The sequence below is a fragment of the Lissotriton vulgaris genome, chromosome 9 (genome assembly GCF_964263255.1).
Source record: "Lissotriton vulgaris chromosome 9, aLisVul1.2, whole genome shotgun sequence".
Taxonomy (NCBI): Eukaryota; Metazoa; Chordata; class Amphibia; order Caudata; family Salamandridae; genus Lissotriton; species Lissotriton vulgaris.
The window spans coordinates 34461701-34474579 of NC_141697.1; the positions used below are offsets into that span (position 1 = coordinate 34461701).

General features: G+C 47.7%; 1 protein-coding gene across 1 annotated transcript; it reads left to right on the forward strand.

The window, feature by feature from the left end:
• Positions 1-10794: 10794 nt before the first annotated feature.
• LOC147689577 (claudin-4-like) lies at positions 10795-11665 on the forward strand. Its single transcript, XM_086936563.1, has one exon. The coding sequence runs from the start codon at positions 10821-10823 to the stop codon at positions 11445-11447; it is 627 nt and encodes a 208-aa protein (XP_086792689.1). The 5' UTR covers positions 10795-10820; the 3' UTR covers positions 11448-11665.
• The last annotated feature ends 1214 nt before the right edge of the window (positions 11666-12879 follow it).

Consider the following 12879-nt stretch of genomic DNA (forward strand, 5'->3'; position numbering starts at 1 on the left):
GCACAGTGATGCCAGAAGCACAGGTTACAATGAACCACTGGAAAAGCAGACAGGAAGCACAATGAAACCCCTAGCGGGGGCCAGCACTGGTGGCCATTTCTGACAATGTGAACCCCTGGAACAAATGCTGTGCATCGCGATTTAGCCCTGGTGGCACGTCCACTTAATGAGCCAGTTGCAAGTACCTGAGCCCTCAAGCTAGTATCACTGACAGAATATCGAGGAGCTAAATATCAACCTACAAAAATATCGGTGACAAAATAACGACTACCAGAATATCGAATTTCTATCTACAAACAGGTAAGTACAAAAATATTGAATCCAAAATATCGTTGTAAATAATATAGCTTGTTAAAATATCGCATTTTTTAAATGTCTTAAAAGTAATGTAAAATTAATAAAATAATAAATATAATTAATTAAAACATACTTAACACCTTAAGTGCTGCGCCTATTCCAACGGCCGACGGCACCACTACATCGGGAGTGCTGCCGTCGGCCGTTGGACGTTCCAACTGCACCTGCGCAATGGAACGTTCAGCACTGGAGCTGGACGTTCCATAGCTGCTAAGGTGTTAAAAACACAAAAATAACCTTAAAATGAATAAATAATGAATGTAAATAAAAAAAACATACATTTTTATTTTTTAATACATAGATATGTTAACTTAATAATATTGAAAAATATTCAATATTTGTACTAATGGATAGCGGGAGGGGAAAATTTACTATTCCCACTCCAGTGAGTGCAACAGTAGGGAAAGCGTTGGATAGTGGGAGGGTAAAAAATACTATTCCCACTCCAGTGAGTGCACAAGTAGGGAAAGCGTTGGATAGAGGGAGGGTAAAAATCACTATTCCCACTCCAGTGAGTGCACAAGTAGGGAAAGCGTTGGATAGCGGGAGGGTAAAAAATACTATTCCCACTCCAGTGAGTGCAACAGTAGGGAAAGCGTTGGATAGCGGGAGGGTAAAAAATACTATTCCCACTCCAGTGAGTGCACAAGTAGGGAAAGCGTTGGATAGCGGGAGGGTAAAAATTACTATTCCCACTCCAGTGAGTGCAACATTAGGGAAATCGTTGGATAGCGGGAGGGTAAAAATTACTATTCCTACTCCAGTGAGTGCAACAGTAGGGAAAGCGTTGGATAGCGTAGGGGTAAAAATTACTATTCCTACTCCAATGAGTGCAGCAGTAGGGAAAGTGTTGGATAGCGTAGGGGTAAAAATTACTATTCCCACTCCAGTCAGTGCAACAGTAGGGAAAGTAATGATTTAATATTTAAATAAATATAAATTAATTATCAATACCGATAAAAATTTGATTAAAGGTAATTACCAATGACAAAATATGTAATAATTAATTAATTATAAATACCATTAAATAGTACGTTTGAACCCCTGGACATTTGTGATGATCTAGTTGGGATGGACGAGGATATGCTATTCGGTGTCCCCAAATTAGATCTAGACCCAATTAAACGTTGGCCTGAGGATATTATATGTTTGAATGCCATTTGCTTAGAAAGGGGCCTTAGGGCATTAAATGGGCGAACAAAGAGTGACACGGGAGGGGCATGTACTTTCGATAATGGTAGAAATAGGAATAGGATAGATTATGTTCTGTGCAGTCTACAACTATGGATGGGAGTTGACGATATGGAAGTAAAGCACAGGATAGAAAGTGATCACGACCCTCTGTGTGTAACACACAAATGGTGGTGGTCCTCAATAGGGAAGCCCGATGAAGAGTGGGTTGGTGTTCCCCTGCCCGTTTCCTCCAACGACATGCGACGGCTAAAATGGCCCAAGGTTCTGGCTAACCAACAGTCTATGGCTAATATAGACATGGAGGTGGACAAGGCGATAATTGCCCTTGAGCAAACAAAAACAGTCTTTCCAGGGTCTCAAGATATTACTGCCATACATGATAATCTTTTTTGTGCTATTAAATCCCATTTCCAGAAACCGGGTAGGAAAATCAATAAGGTACCCCCCAGTTCTGTGAGGTGGTATAACGCCCAGTGTAGGAAAGCCAGGCTAGCTTTGGGAATAGCTATTAAAAGTAGAGATCAAGTGGATATCCGTTGTGCAAGAAGGATTTACAAGGACTGTATAGCCTCTGCTAAAAGAACATGGGATGAGAGGCATTGGAATGAACTAAGGGAGGCAAGTAAAATTAAAGACTATAGACTCTTCTGGAGCATTGTTAAATGGGGTAGTGGCGGTTTACCCAATTGCCCAGATAATAATGTTGGTGAGGAGGACTGGGTCAATTATTTCAAGCCACAATATGCCGACAGCCACCCCGGCTCTGAGATGGACGATTATACGGCTGTATATTCCAAAGGAATTTTTTTTTTTTTAGCCAAGGCGAAGTGTTGTGGGCCCTAAGTGCAATATTAAGAGGAAGACCCCCCGGCCTGGATGGGATCCCGGCGGACCTTTTCATTAATGATAAGGAACGCTGGGGTAAATATATTCTGCTTTCGATTAATGCTGTTGCCAAGGGTGCAATTGATCCATCATCCTGGAAGGGTGCAATCATTATCCCTGTACATAAGAAAGGCGATCGGGACTTGCCGGGTAATTACAGACCCATAAGCTTGATAGCTACCATCCAAAAGGTGGTGGGGAGGATAGTGGTGAACAGGCTTACCTTCTGGGTGGATGAAAAAAATGCATTATCCCCTTACCAGGCTGGGTTCCGGAAGGCCACTTGCACGGTGGACCAGGTGTTCCGATTTACTCTGCTACGGTGGCGAACTGTGGTGCTGGGCGGGGGTAGCCTGTATGCCGCTTTTGTGGACTTGCGGGCTGCCTTCGACCTGGTTCCCAGGTCTAAGCTGTGGTCAGTGTTGTGGAAACTGGGTCTACCGGAGGATTTACTGACCCTGGTTATGAGGCTGCATGAGGCGAATTTTGCCAGGATACAGTGGGGAAGTCAAGGGGAGGTCACTGCGGACTTCCCGGTCGAGCGGGGAGTTCGGCAGGGGTGTGCCATGGCCCCCCCTGCTTTTTTCCTTGTTTATTAATGGAGTAGTAGCTAGAATGCTGTCTGCTAACTTGGACGCCCCCTCGTTGGCGGACATTAAGGTCCCAATATTAATGTTTGCCGACAATACTCTTATTATATCAAAGACTCCGAGTGGCCTGCAGAGTGCCCTAAACATCTTCGAGGAATTTTGTGGGGAGCATGGTCTCGAAGTCAATGTGGCCAAAACCAAGTTAATGGTTTTTAATCGTCACCGTAATTTCCGATCTAGGCTAACTATGAATCAACTCCCCCTAGAGGTAGTCAAAGCTTTTACCTACCTTGGTCTTTATATAACCAATGATCTCAAATGGTCCCAGCATATTGATCTCGCGACACTAAGGCGTAGACAATTAACCGGAGCCCTTCGGGCAGAGCATAGAAAATCAAAAACCAAACCAATCATGCCAGCCCTACAAGTTTATGAGGCAAAAGCCCTTGGCTCAGCACTATATGGGGCTGAGTTGTGGGGACTTGGAAAACGTGATTCATTACAGAGGTCCGAAAATACGTTCCTTAGGTTAATCACAGGTCTTCCCAAAAGCACCCCCCTTCTCCCCCTTAGATATTAGCTGGGCAGAAAGGCAGTGGTTGATTTGGCGAAGCTCCGCCCGATATTGTATTGGAGACGACTTTGGACCACCCCAGAACTTAAGCACTATGCGGAAGGTTTTTTGGCGTTAATTAAAGGGGATGTTTTTCACAAAATCAAATGGCTAAAAGACCTTAGATCTTTGTTGTGCTTGCTGGGTCTCCAAACCCTTTGGGATAACCCGTCAGGCGCACTATTTCCTAGCAAAATTACTGTAAAGGAGTTGTATTGGGACTATGTGGCTGAGCGGGACTGGAGAAATACTGACTCCAGATCTATGACAGGATGCTATCTGGAATCCAAAATTTCTCCTGACCATGAACTTTACTGGGACATAATAACAAAGCCATGGGATAGGAAGCTTCTATGTCAACTACGGATAGGTACTCTTCCACTCAGATCACTTACTGGCAGGTGGCGGGGTTCATCAAATACTTCCTGCCCCGCTTGTGGATCTGAAAAGGCGACTATTGGGCACTTTTTATTCGCCTGTCAAGCCTATGCCATCCCTAGGCAAATTTGGTTAAAACCTGCATGTAAAAATGTAGGTACCAACAGTAGCTTTGAGAATTATTTGTACTAGCTCTTGTTTGCCATTGGCTGTTGCAGTAGCAAAATTTCTGGGGTGGGCTTGGCTTATTAGGAATAAATTGATAGCCGAGTAATTGTTTACAGTGGGTTGGTTTTATTAAAGCTACTTGACGTCGTTCGTATTTTATATTGCACTAGCAGCCCGCCCCGGCGTTGCCCTGGGCAGAAGGGGGCTGGGGGCAGCATTTTGGGCTTTTGTGCAGTCCCGGCCGGGCCCCCGCCCGCCCCGACATTGCCTATACCGCACCCCGCCCGCCCGCCTGCCTGCCCGCCCGCCCGCCTGCCTCCCGCCTCCCGCCCACCTCCCGCCCGCCTGCTTCCCTCCTCTGCCTTACCTCGCCCACGCTCCGGACTTCACCGCCACTCCCGGGCCCCTGCCTGCCCCGACATTGCCCGGACCGCCTCCCGCCACCCGCACCCACCTCGCCTTACCACTCCACTCCTCGCCGCTCGTCACCGCTCCTCCCCGCCTGTCGTCATCACGCAGGTGTAGGTCGCGGTCAGCGCTACGTCGCGGCCGGCACTAGTTTTAGGGGACTACTTTATTTGTACATTTTAATTCTTTAATTTACGTTTTATTTTTATTTTAAGTCACCTATGTCCATCTACACACCCTGAGGATTCCAACAATGTATTGGGTGTGTGGATTGGTGCTGTGGTTCCCGAGTTTACCTTGCCAAAAGGTTTCTGTTCTCTCTTTATACTAGTAGTATAGATGTATATATGTATACGTTTTTTAGGTCTCGCGACCTATCAATGCGCATGCGCATTGAGCGGAGCGAGAATTCAAGTGCTAAAAATACTCGTGAAACCACGGGTTTTTTCGTGCGGTTTTCTTCGAGTTCACGTGGTCACAGGCACGCGCTTTTGGGCCATAAACTTTCATTGCCATCTGTTCCCCAGCTCCAGCACCTCCCCTCTCTCTCCCCGCACACAGCCTTAATTGGATTTCTCCTCCCCCTCCCGAATATAACTATTGGGTGCAGGAAAGTATGTCAATTTACTGACTTGTTTAAATCTGAGTGAAATATGCGAAATACCAATTCTTGTAACTGTTTGAGTTTTGTACCTCGCTTAGAAATGGCTAAACACTTCTTACACATTTGTGACTATTTTGAAAGTAAGTAAGCCTTTCATTTGGCTCCCCCAGTTTCCTCATTCATAAACTGTAGCACTACTCTCACTTAATTTTCAGTTGGCGTCATTAAGAGGTGACGTCACTTTCCTCTCGTTTGCTAACTTCCTTCCCGTGTCGTGTCACTTCCATCATGATTACTAGTTTTCCCTCGATGTCATTGTGCAGAGCTGATATCAATTCCCTCAAATTTATTTACTTCCACTCGGTTTCAGACTGTAATGTGATGTCATTTCTGTCGTGTTTACTAATATCCAGCCTTTATCAATGATGCTAAAGTGACGTAATTTCCCATATACTTCGTAACTGTCTCTCTGTGTCCTGATGAATCAGTGCCTTGTTGCTTCGCCTTTAGTAGCTTACATGGGTGGCATTAAGCGAACGTTATGTCACTCCTCTCACACTTACAAACGTCCATCCTATGTCATGATGTTAAGTGACATCATTGGTCTCATACCGAGGACTGTTCAGCTGTTGTCATTATGCAAGTGTCGTCAGTTTCCTTACATTTATCTTCACGTTGAGTCAAGATTCAACAGTGACGCCACTTTCCGAATGTTGAGCAACTCCTCTCTGCTGGCCATGATGCAATAGTGATGTCACTTTCTTCAAGTCACAACGCATCACAATGCAAACATGATGGTACTGCTCCCACATTATAGGTCTTTCACTTGCTTTCATGGCGCTGAAGTGACATCACTTACCTCCCACTTACTAGATTTTTCCCATTGTCTTTAAACCCATTTAATTAAACATTCTAACACACTGGGGAACGTCTACGCCGTGCCAGGGTGCAAAGGTAACGTAACTTCCCTCCCATTTATTAACTTCCACCCGCTGTGGTGATGCTCAGGTAACGTCACATTTCTCACATGAGAAGCTTCTAGCCGACGTCACAGTGGAACCGAGACGTCACTTACCTCACTTTTTCTAAATCCGCCCTAGGTTATAATGCAAACGTGACGTCACTTCTCTCACTTGTACTAACTGCCGTTTGGTGTAATGATACCCCGATTGACGTCCCTCGTGGGGGCTTGCGTCCACGACCATTAAGGGGAGTGAAATGCAATAAAAACCTATAGGGAAATAAAATGTACATTTTTTTCTAACTTTGTGATAAGAAAAGGCGATGAGACAAGCGAAACACTCTTTAAAGACAGGGCTTTGGGTGCACGTGATTTTTGTGAGATAACGTGCCGACTGCCTACACCGATTTGAACATCCTATATATATATATTGATTGAATTTATAATGTAAAATATAACATGTTGGTTAGTTTATAAAAATGCGCATCCTCGTAGTTTCTGCATAGGTTTTATGGTCAACTTAATGAACGGCGTGAGCTTGCTGGCTGAACGCGCCTATCAACAGTGCAGCCGGTGCTGTGGCACCGAGGCCAAGGTTGTGACCAGACATCGCCTCTCCTCAGTTCGAGGCTGTTTCTTGTCACCGAAACAGGCGATAGGAGACCCAAATTCCTTTCTTGGATTAGGTCCCATGGCCACACCATGGGAGGCTGGTAAAGGGAGTCGGGCGGGACTTTATTTTTAACAAGCATGAAGTTCAAGGATAAGACCGTGTTGAAGATAAAAACATATAATCAGAAATGTGGGGAAAGTGCCACGACAGGTGAAAAGTTATATTTTCATATATATAAATCAGCATGGGAAGGAGAAATTGGGAGAGAAAGCCGCTGAATAAGTAAAGATGTGCGAAAGGGCATCACGGTTGGGGGAATGGAATAATCTGTCATTTTTGTGTAAGGGCAGTGGCAGCTCCGATCACTGTGAATGATACATATAGATGTGTTTCGGTGCTCGCTGGTCCTTCCTGACAGCAGTTGTTGTCGGCGGTGTGTAGTCAAAAGCGGTTTGTTCCTTGGACGACGCATCAGACCTTTTACATGAAGCTCAGAAAAACCTATCCACAATTTAGCTGGGAAACACTGAAAGTGTTAATATTGTTGATGTGTGATCCTCGGCATGGAATTAAATAAACGCACATGGAGGTGGTATGTAGGGGCAGCAAAACTGGCGGATCCGTCACTTGACAAACTATGTGATCCTGAACAAACAGGCTATTTCTCTTCGCGTCAATCCCATTATCTGCCAAACACTGCTCTTTTCGGGACGGTCGGCGTTACTTGCACTCGCAATAGGCGTCACTTACAGCTGAAACCCGGGGCTATGTGACTCTAACCCAAAAATTTGGGATCTGCTTCCCCGCCCACTGCTTCACACTTCACGGCCTGGCAGCCGTGACTCGCATCAGGTCTGCAAAGCTACGGCCAGCTGCTGGGCAGTAAGGTTGCCTCCCCCCCAACCATGGGAAGTCCCTCCAGTGAAAGCGCAAAGCCATATAGGGGGTCAACCCCTGATTTTCAACATTGTTCTCTATCAAAACGCCAATACTTATTGTGGGTTTTATCCCCTTCCATGCTGATGACGAACCCCAGCCGTCATGCACTACGGTGCCCGTGTGCTGATGATGGCTGGGGTTCGTCACGGCCCGCCGCTGTTCGTGCTTTTTACAGCACACCAGGGGAATCGCGGCCGCATCGAAGGGGTTAATAACCTGCCTTCAAAATATTTGTTTTGGTAAAGCTTTCCATAACAATTATGCTGCTATTTAGTTTGTTATGCAAACGCCAGATATGAATTTCTGCCCTGTTTTCTGTGCCACAGTTTTTCTATTTTGCCTCTATTTTATCTACTTCGGACCATTGCCATTATAAATTACAATCACTTTTATTTAAGTATTAATTATTTAAAAAAATTAAAAGCCATTGTTATTTGTATTATCAATACATCTAAGTCACGTCAATACAAAACATCTGTCTGGGATCTTTAATCAATAAATAGTCGGGTTTTTTTTCTTGTTGCATATTTATATAGCGCGAACTCGAACAGATGGTATTGGAGCGCTTTACATAAGCACCATATTTACATTACATTCAGGCACTGGGGGATTTAGTGATTTGCCCAGAATCACAAGACGTGGACGCGACCCCGAGGATCGAACTCTGGCTTCCAGCACCAAAGTCGGCAGCCTGGCCGAAGGACCGCCGGGCACAGGGTCTTGCGAAATCGGGTACCATTCCGGCCTTCTGCCGAAGAGACCTCCGCATGCTGGGGTTGTGGTTATGGTGATCAGGTGACCCCACGTCACAGAGGGCTGACTACAACAACACCCTCGACTTTGTCCTTATGCAAAGAAGTGCTTGCACGAATCTGAACTATAACTCCCTGAATGCATAAGCTTGTTAGAAACCACGACACGGCGCTGTGCCTCCTCGGTAACATTAGGGTGTCAGGTGACCTGATGGAAATATAACCCATTTTTGTAGTGGAATCGACTAAACTGTCCAAGCAGGAATATTGTGTTACAAACCAGGCCTGGTGTGCAGTAACGCACTGGGTGTGGCCGGGGAACACACATGGAAGCAAGCACCTGTTGCAACGCGTGTTTACGTCTGAGAAAAGGTCGGCGGTGGTTATTGTTGAAATAAGTGAATTATTAGAGGCCACAGGACAAGTGAGCGCCCAACCAGACAGGCTCCCAGGTTGGGGGAAGGGGGTGTTGCCAGGTGAGTTTCTGCGAGTTTGGGGGCGGACCCCTCCTCTGGGGGGATGCCCCTGCCGACCTCCCGAGAGCGTGGCCTGCCCCTCCGGTTTCATCATGCCCAGCCCCGGAAGGCCTGGGTTTCGGTGGGTTTAGCCAGGGCGGCTCGACGCCTGTGACGAGGCGCTGGTGAGTGCAGCGTTGGGGGCGGGGCGGCCGCCCATATAAGCCCCGGAGAGGGGGCCCACTGGAGACTCTTCTTCTTGGCCGGGCTGCAGGTGAGTGCGAGGGGGTGTTTTAGGTCACAGGCTCCGCTATTTGTTTGCTCTCTGACTGGAGTTTCCAGAAGCTACTAATAGGTTCTTGTATCCTGGCGGCTTCCATTCAAGACAGGGCGAATTTTGAGTCCCCCCCCCCCCGTGTTCTTGTGTGAGGGGCGCACTATTTAGTCTTCACACATGGGCACTGTGCTGCGGGCACGGTTTCTCCTGCCAACTCTTACCCCCAGTGGTTTGTACCTTGCGTTCCTCCAGGGAAGCGCCTTGTTGACGCGAGCGGAGCCTTTCATGTTCTTTGCTGAAGCGCTATCCTCGGCGTTCAGCGCGTAGTGCAATCAAAACTACAGGGGCAGATTTACAAGCACCTTGCGCCACTCTTACCATGGGGGGGGGGGGGAGTGGCGCAAGGGGCTCGTAAACCTGCCCCGTGCGCAGGCCCAGCCGCTCCGCAGGCAGGGGGTCTTTAGAAGGGATCTTCTGTCGGACAAGAGGCGCCTCTGAGTAACGGGGAGGGTGGTCGGCGTGAGGTAGTGTGCTGCTGCCTAGACCGAGCATCCCTGCGACATGGGCATCGCTGCCTAGCGTTGGAGGGCCCGTGAACGGGTTGGTGCAGATGATGGGGTGGGTGCGGATTGGGACAACCTAAGCAGCGCCTAGTGCCCCGGCTCGGTTTGTTTGTAGGAGTGGCCGCCCCGCTGTCTGCGATGGTAACTTAACACCTGAAGTGAAAACTAAGGGGGGGGGGGGGGGGGTTGTTATCAGGTGAGCGAGAGGTTCCGCGGATCTCAAGTTGGAGCGAAGACAATGTTTTTTTTTCTTCTAGGCGCTAGTATTCCAATAGAGCGGTGTCCAGTACCTAATTTGCAGAAGAAAGTGCTGGACCGGAAGCCCGACAGCACTTTATTCCGCTCGTTCTTTCTCAGCCCCCCCCCCTCGCGCTCTTGCATTTTCTTTCTCCTCCTTACGGTTCGCCCCACCCCATGTTCGTCTCTTGCTCGGAGCCTGAGCCCGTTGAGGTACAGTAAGTGCCGGTGCTTTGCGCTGTTGAGCCCAGCTCGGTGTTTCTCACGCCCTATCACTCTCTCCATCCCGCGGAGAGGAGACGGGCGCCGCTCGTAGGAAATGCGCCTGAAGTGCTTCAGGAGTTGAGGGGCGCGGGGTGGGAGTAACCATGGCTCCGTCCCACTTTCTCACGGCGCTTCCAGCGGCCCGTGTCTGTTTCTAGCCCGGCTTTTCCACCACTGCGCTTTGCCGTAGGGGGCCCGCACTGGGGGGCGATTTGTCTGCAAACAGTGAATTTAGCCAACCACGCCACTAGTGTTAGTCTGCCCACCCCAAGGCTGACACGTTGACACCCCCTCAGTTGCCTAAGAAGGCTATGACCATTGTCTAATAAAATATGTTCTTAGCTGTGTATTGTGGCCCCCTTACCGGGCTTCAGGTAATACAATGCATCAATGTGTCTTTGCGAGTCCCTCAGGCGCCCCTGTACAGGCTGCGCCCAGTGGCTAACACTTCTATGAAACACATTAGTACATTTTGTCTTGAGGGTGCTTTCTGAGCGGTGCATTGATATATTTCTAACGCTTTCTTTCTTGCAGGTTTAATACACATCTACTGCAAGACAAGATGGCTTCCACTGGGATCCAGATCCTCGGCATGGCCTTGGCCCTGATTGGTTGGATCGGCACAATCATCACCTGTGCTCTGCCTATGTGGAGAGTGACTGCCTTCATCGGTAACAGCATTGTGGTGGCTCAGATCATCTGGGAGGGCCTGTGGATGAACTGCATCGTGCAGAGCACCGGCCAGATGCAGTGCAAGATCTACGACTCCCTGCTGGCCTTGCCGCAGGACCTGCAGGCGGCGCGAGCTCTCACCGTCATTGCAATCCTCGTCGCCATCTTGGCCCTGCTCGCCAGCATCATTGGCGCAAAGTGCACAAACTGCGTGGAGGAGGAGAATACGAAGGCCAAGATCTGCGTCGTGTCTGGCATAATCTTCCTCATTTCTGGTGTCCTGATGCTCATCCCAGTCTGCTGGTCCGCCAACTCGGTCATTCGAGACTTCTACAACCCACTGGTGGTCGAATCCCAGAAGCGGGAGCTGGGGGCGGCCTTGTATATCGGCTTTGCCTCTGCCGCCTTGTTACTGCTCGGGGGTGGCCTGCTGTGCTGCTCCTGCCCCAGAAAGGACGACAATTACTCTGCGAGATACAACGCGGCCGCTTCACAGCCCAGCAAGAACTATGTGTAGGACCACGAGTACTGCGAATGACTTCCACTGCACGCACTTGGTATTCTCTAGTCTGCCACAGACTTTTTATTACGAGGAGAGTTTGTAGATAATTGTCACTTTTGTTTGGCGCATCATTTATGTTTATTTTATACTGTTAATATTCTGACACTGTTAAGTACTTTGTTTCTGGATCTGCTTTTTAAAAAAAATAAACTGACTAATAAAATGGACGCTTACCAGCGAATTGTCTTGGTTTGTATGACGGTTCCGTGCGTTCTAACATCCTTATTCAATGAGTTATACACACATGCAATTTTGCCATAACTGAATCCTTTAAATCCGCCTTAATAATGCTGTGCCAGTCTTTGGGAGCAGATGAGCTTGTTCTGTAACTCACTTCCGTCAACTTCTTTAGGTCCTTCGAAAGGACTTAACACCTGGGCGGGCCTGCAGTTTCTCGCACACCACTTGTCAAGCGGTTACCTATTTCTTTTGGAGCAGCATCGATTAAGTACTGATCAATTTCTGAATTTTCGACAGCACTTAAATAGCGCTTTAATTGTGGTTCTTTAGTGCCTGTTTATGTTTAAATGTTCCCATGCCGCTCCATCTTGTGTGGGTGTCAATCGGTTTTTAGGTTTAGCCTATCCAGCGGTTGTGCTTCACCCAGTTTCTGCTCATCTTTTTAGTTGTCTCGTCTCCTGTACTTTGTAAATGATGGTTTTTCATCCGTCTTTAGGCTTTGTAGTCCCTCCCCAAGTCTCTTGTAACCTCCCTTGAGGACACTCCCTTTTGCCTGTGATGCTACTTCCTGGGTTTTAATTGCAGCCTCAAGGCACTGTTCTTTAAAGGATTCAGGCAGGACACACACTTGGTCCTAAAATAGGTGGGCGGTGGTTAATTCACTCACCAGAATAGCTCATGTATATGAGACGGTCTATACATTTCCCTTCATCGGCTCCACAAAGAGTACAACCTAATCAGAAATAAATGTAACAGCAGTCTTTTGTCACATTTCCAGGATGTATAGCTATCTGAATGTACTCGTAGTACTCTTGCATGCAATGCATTATGGGTAGGGTGGATTCACCATATCTTCAGCAGGGTGCAGAAACGTGACCAAAAGAGGTTCCCCTTTTGGCCACGTAAGGTACTGCACCATTAGGTAAAAAACATAATTGCCAATAACTCCTACTTAGTAGACATGCACTGCTGATGCCTTGCTCACTAGGAGCCTATAGGAACAGTTTGCAGTAATGCACCCAGGCATGCGTGCTGGTGCCTTGCTTACTAGGCTCCTCTAGGAGCAGCTTGCGGTTCTGCACCGAGACACAATGCTGGTTCCTGGCTCACTGCACACGCATTCGCAATGCACTAGGTCTAGCATTACTGAAAGTATGAGCTATTGACAGTGCATTATTTGCAACACCAATACTTCAAACTAGCAGTA

Bases quoted from the DNA above. Each gene is read 5' to 3' on its own strand.
- LOC147689577 (XM_086936563.1), top strand. From the start codon at position 10,821: ATGGCTTCCACTGGGATCCAGATCCTCGGCATGGCCTTGGCCCTGATT.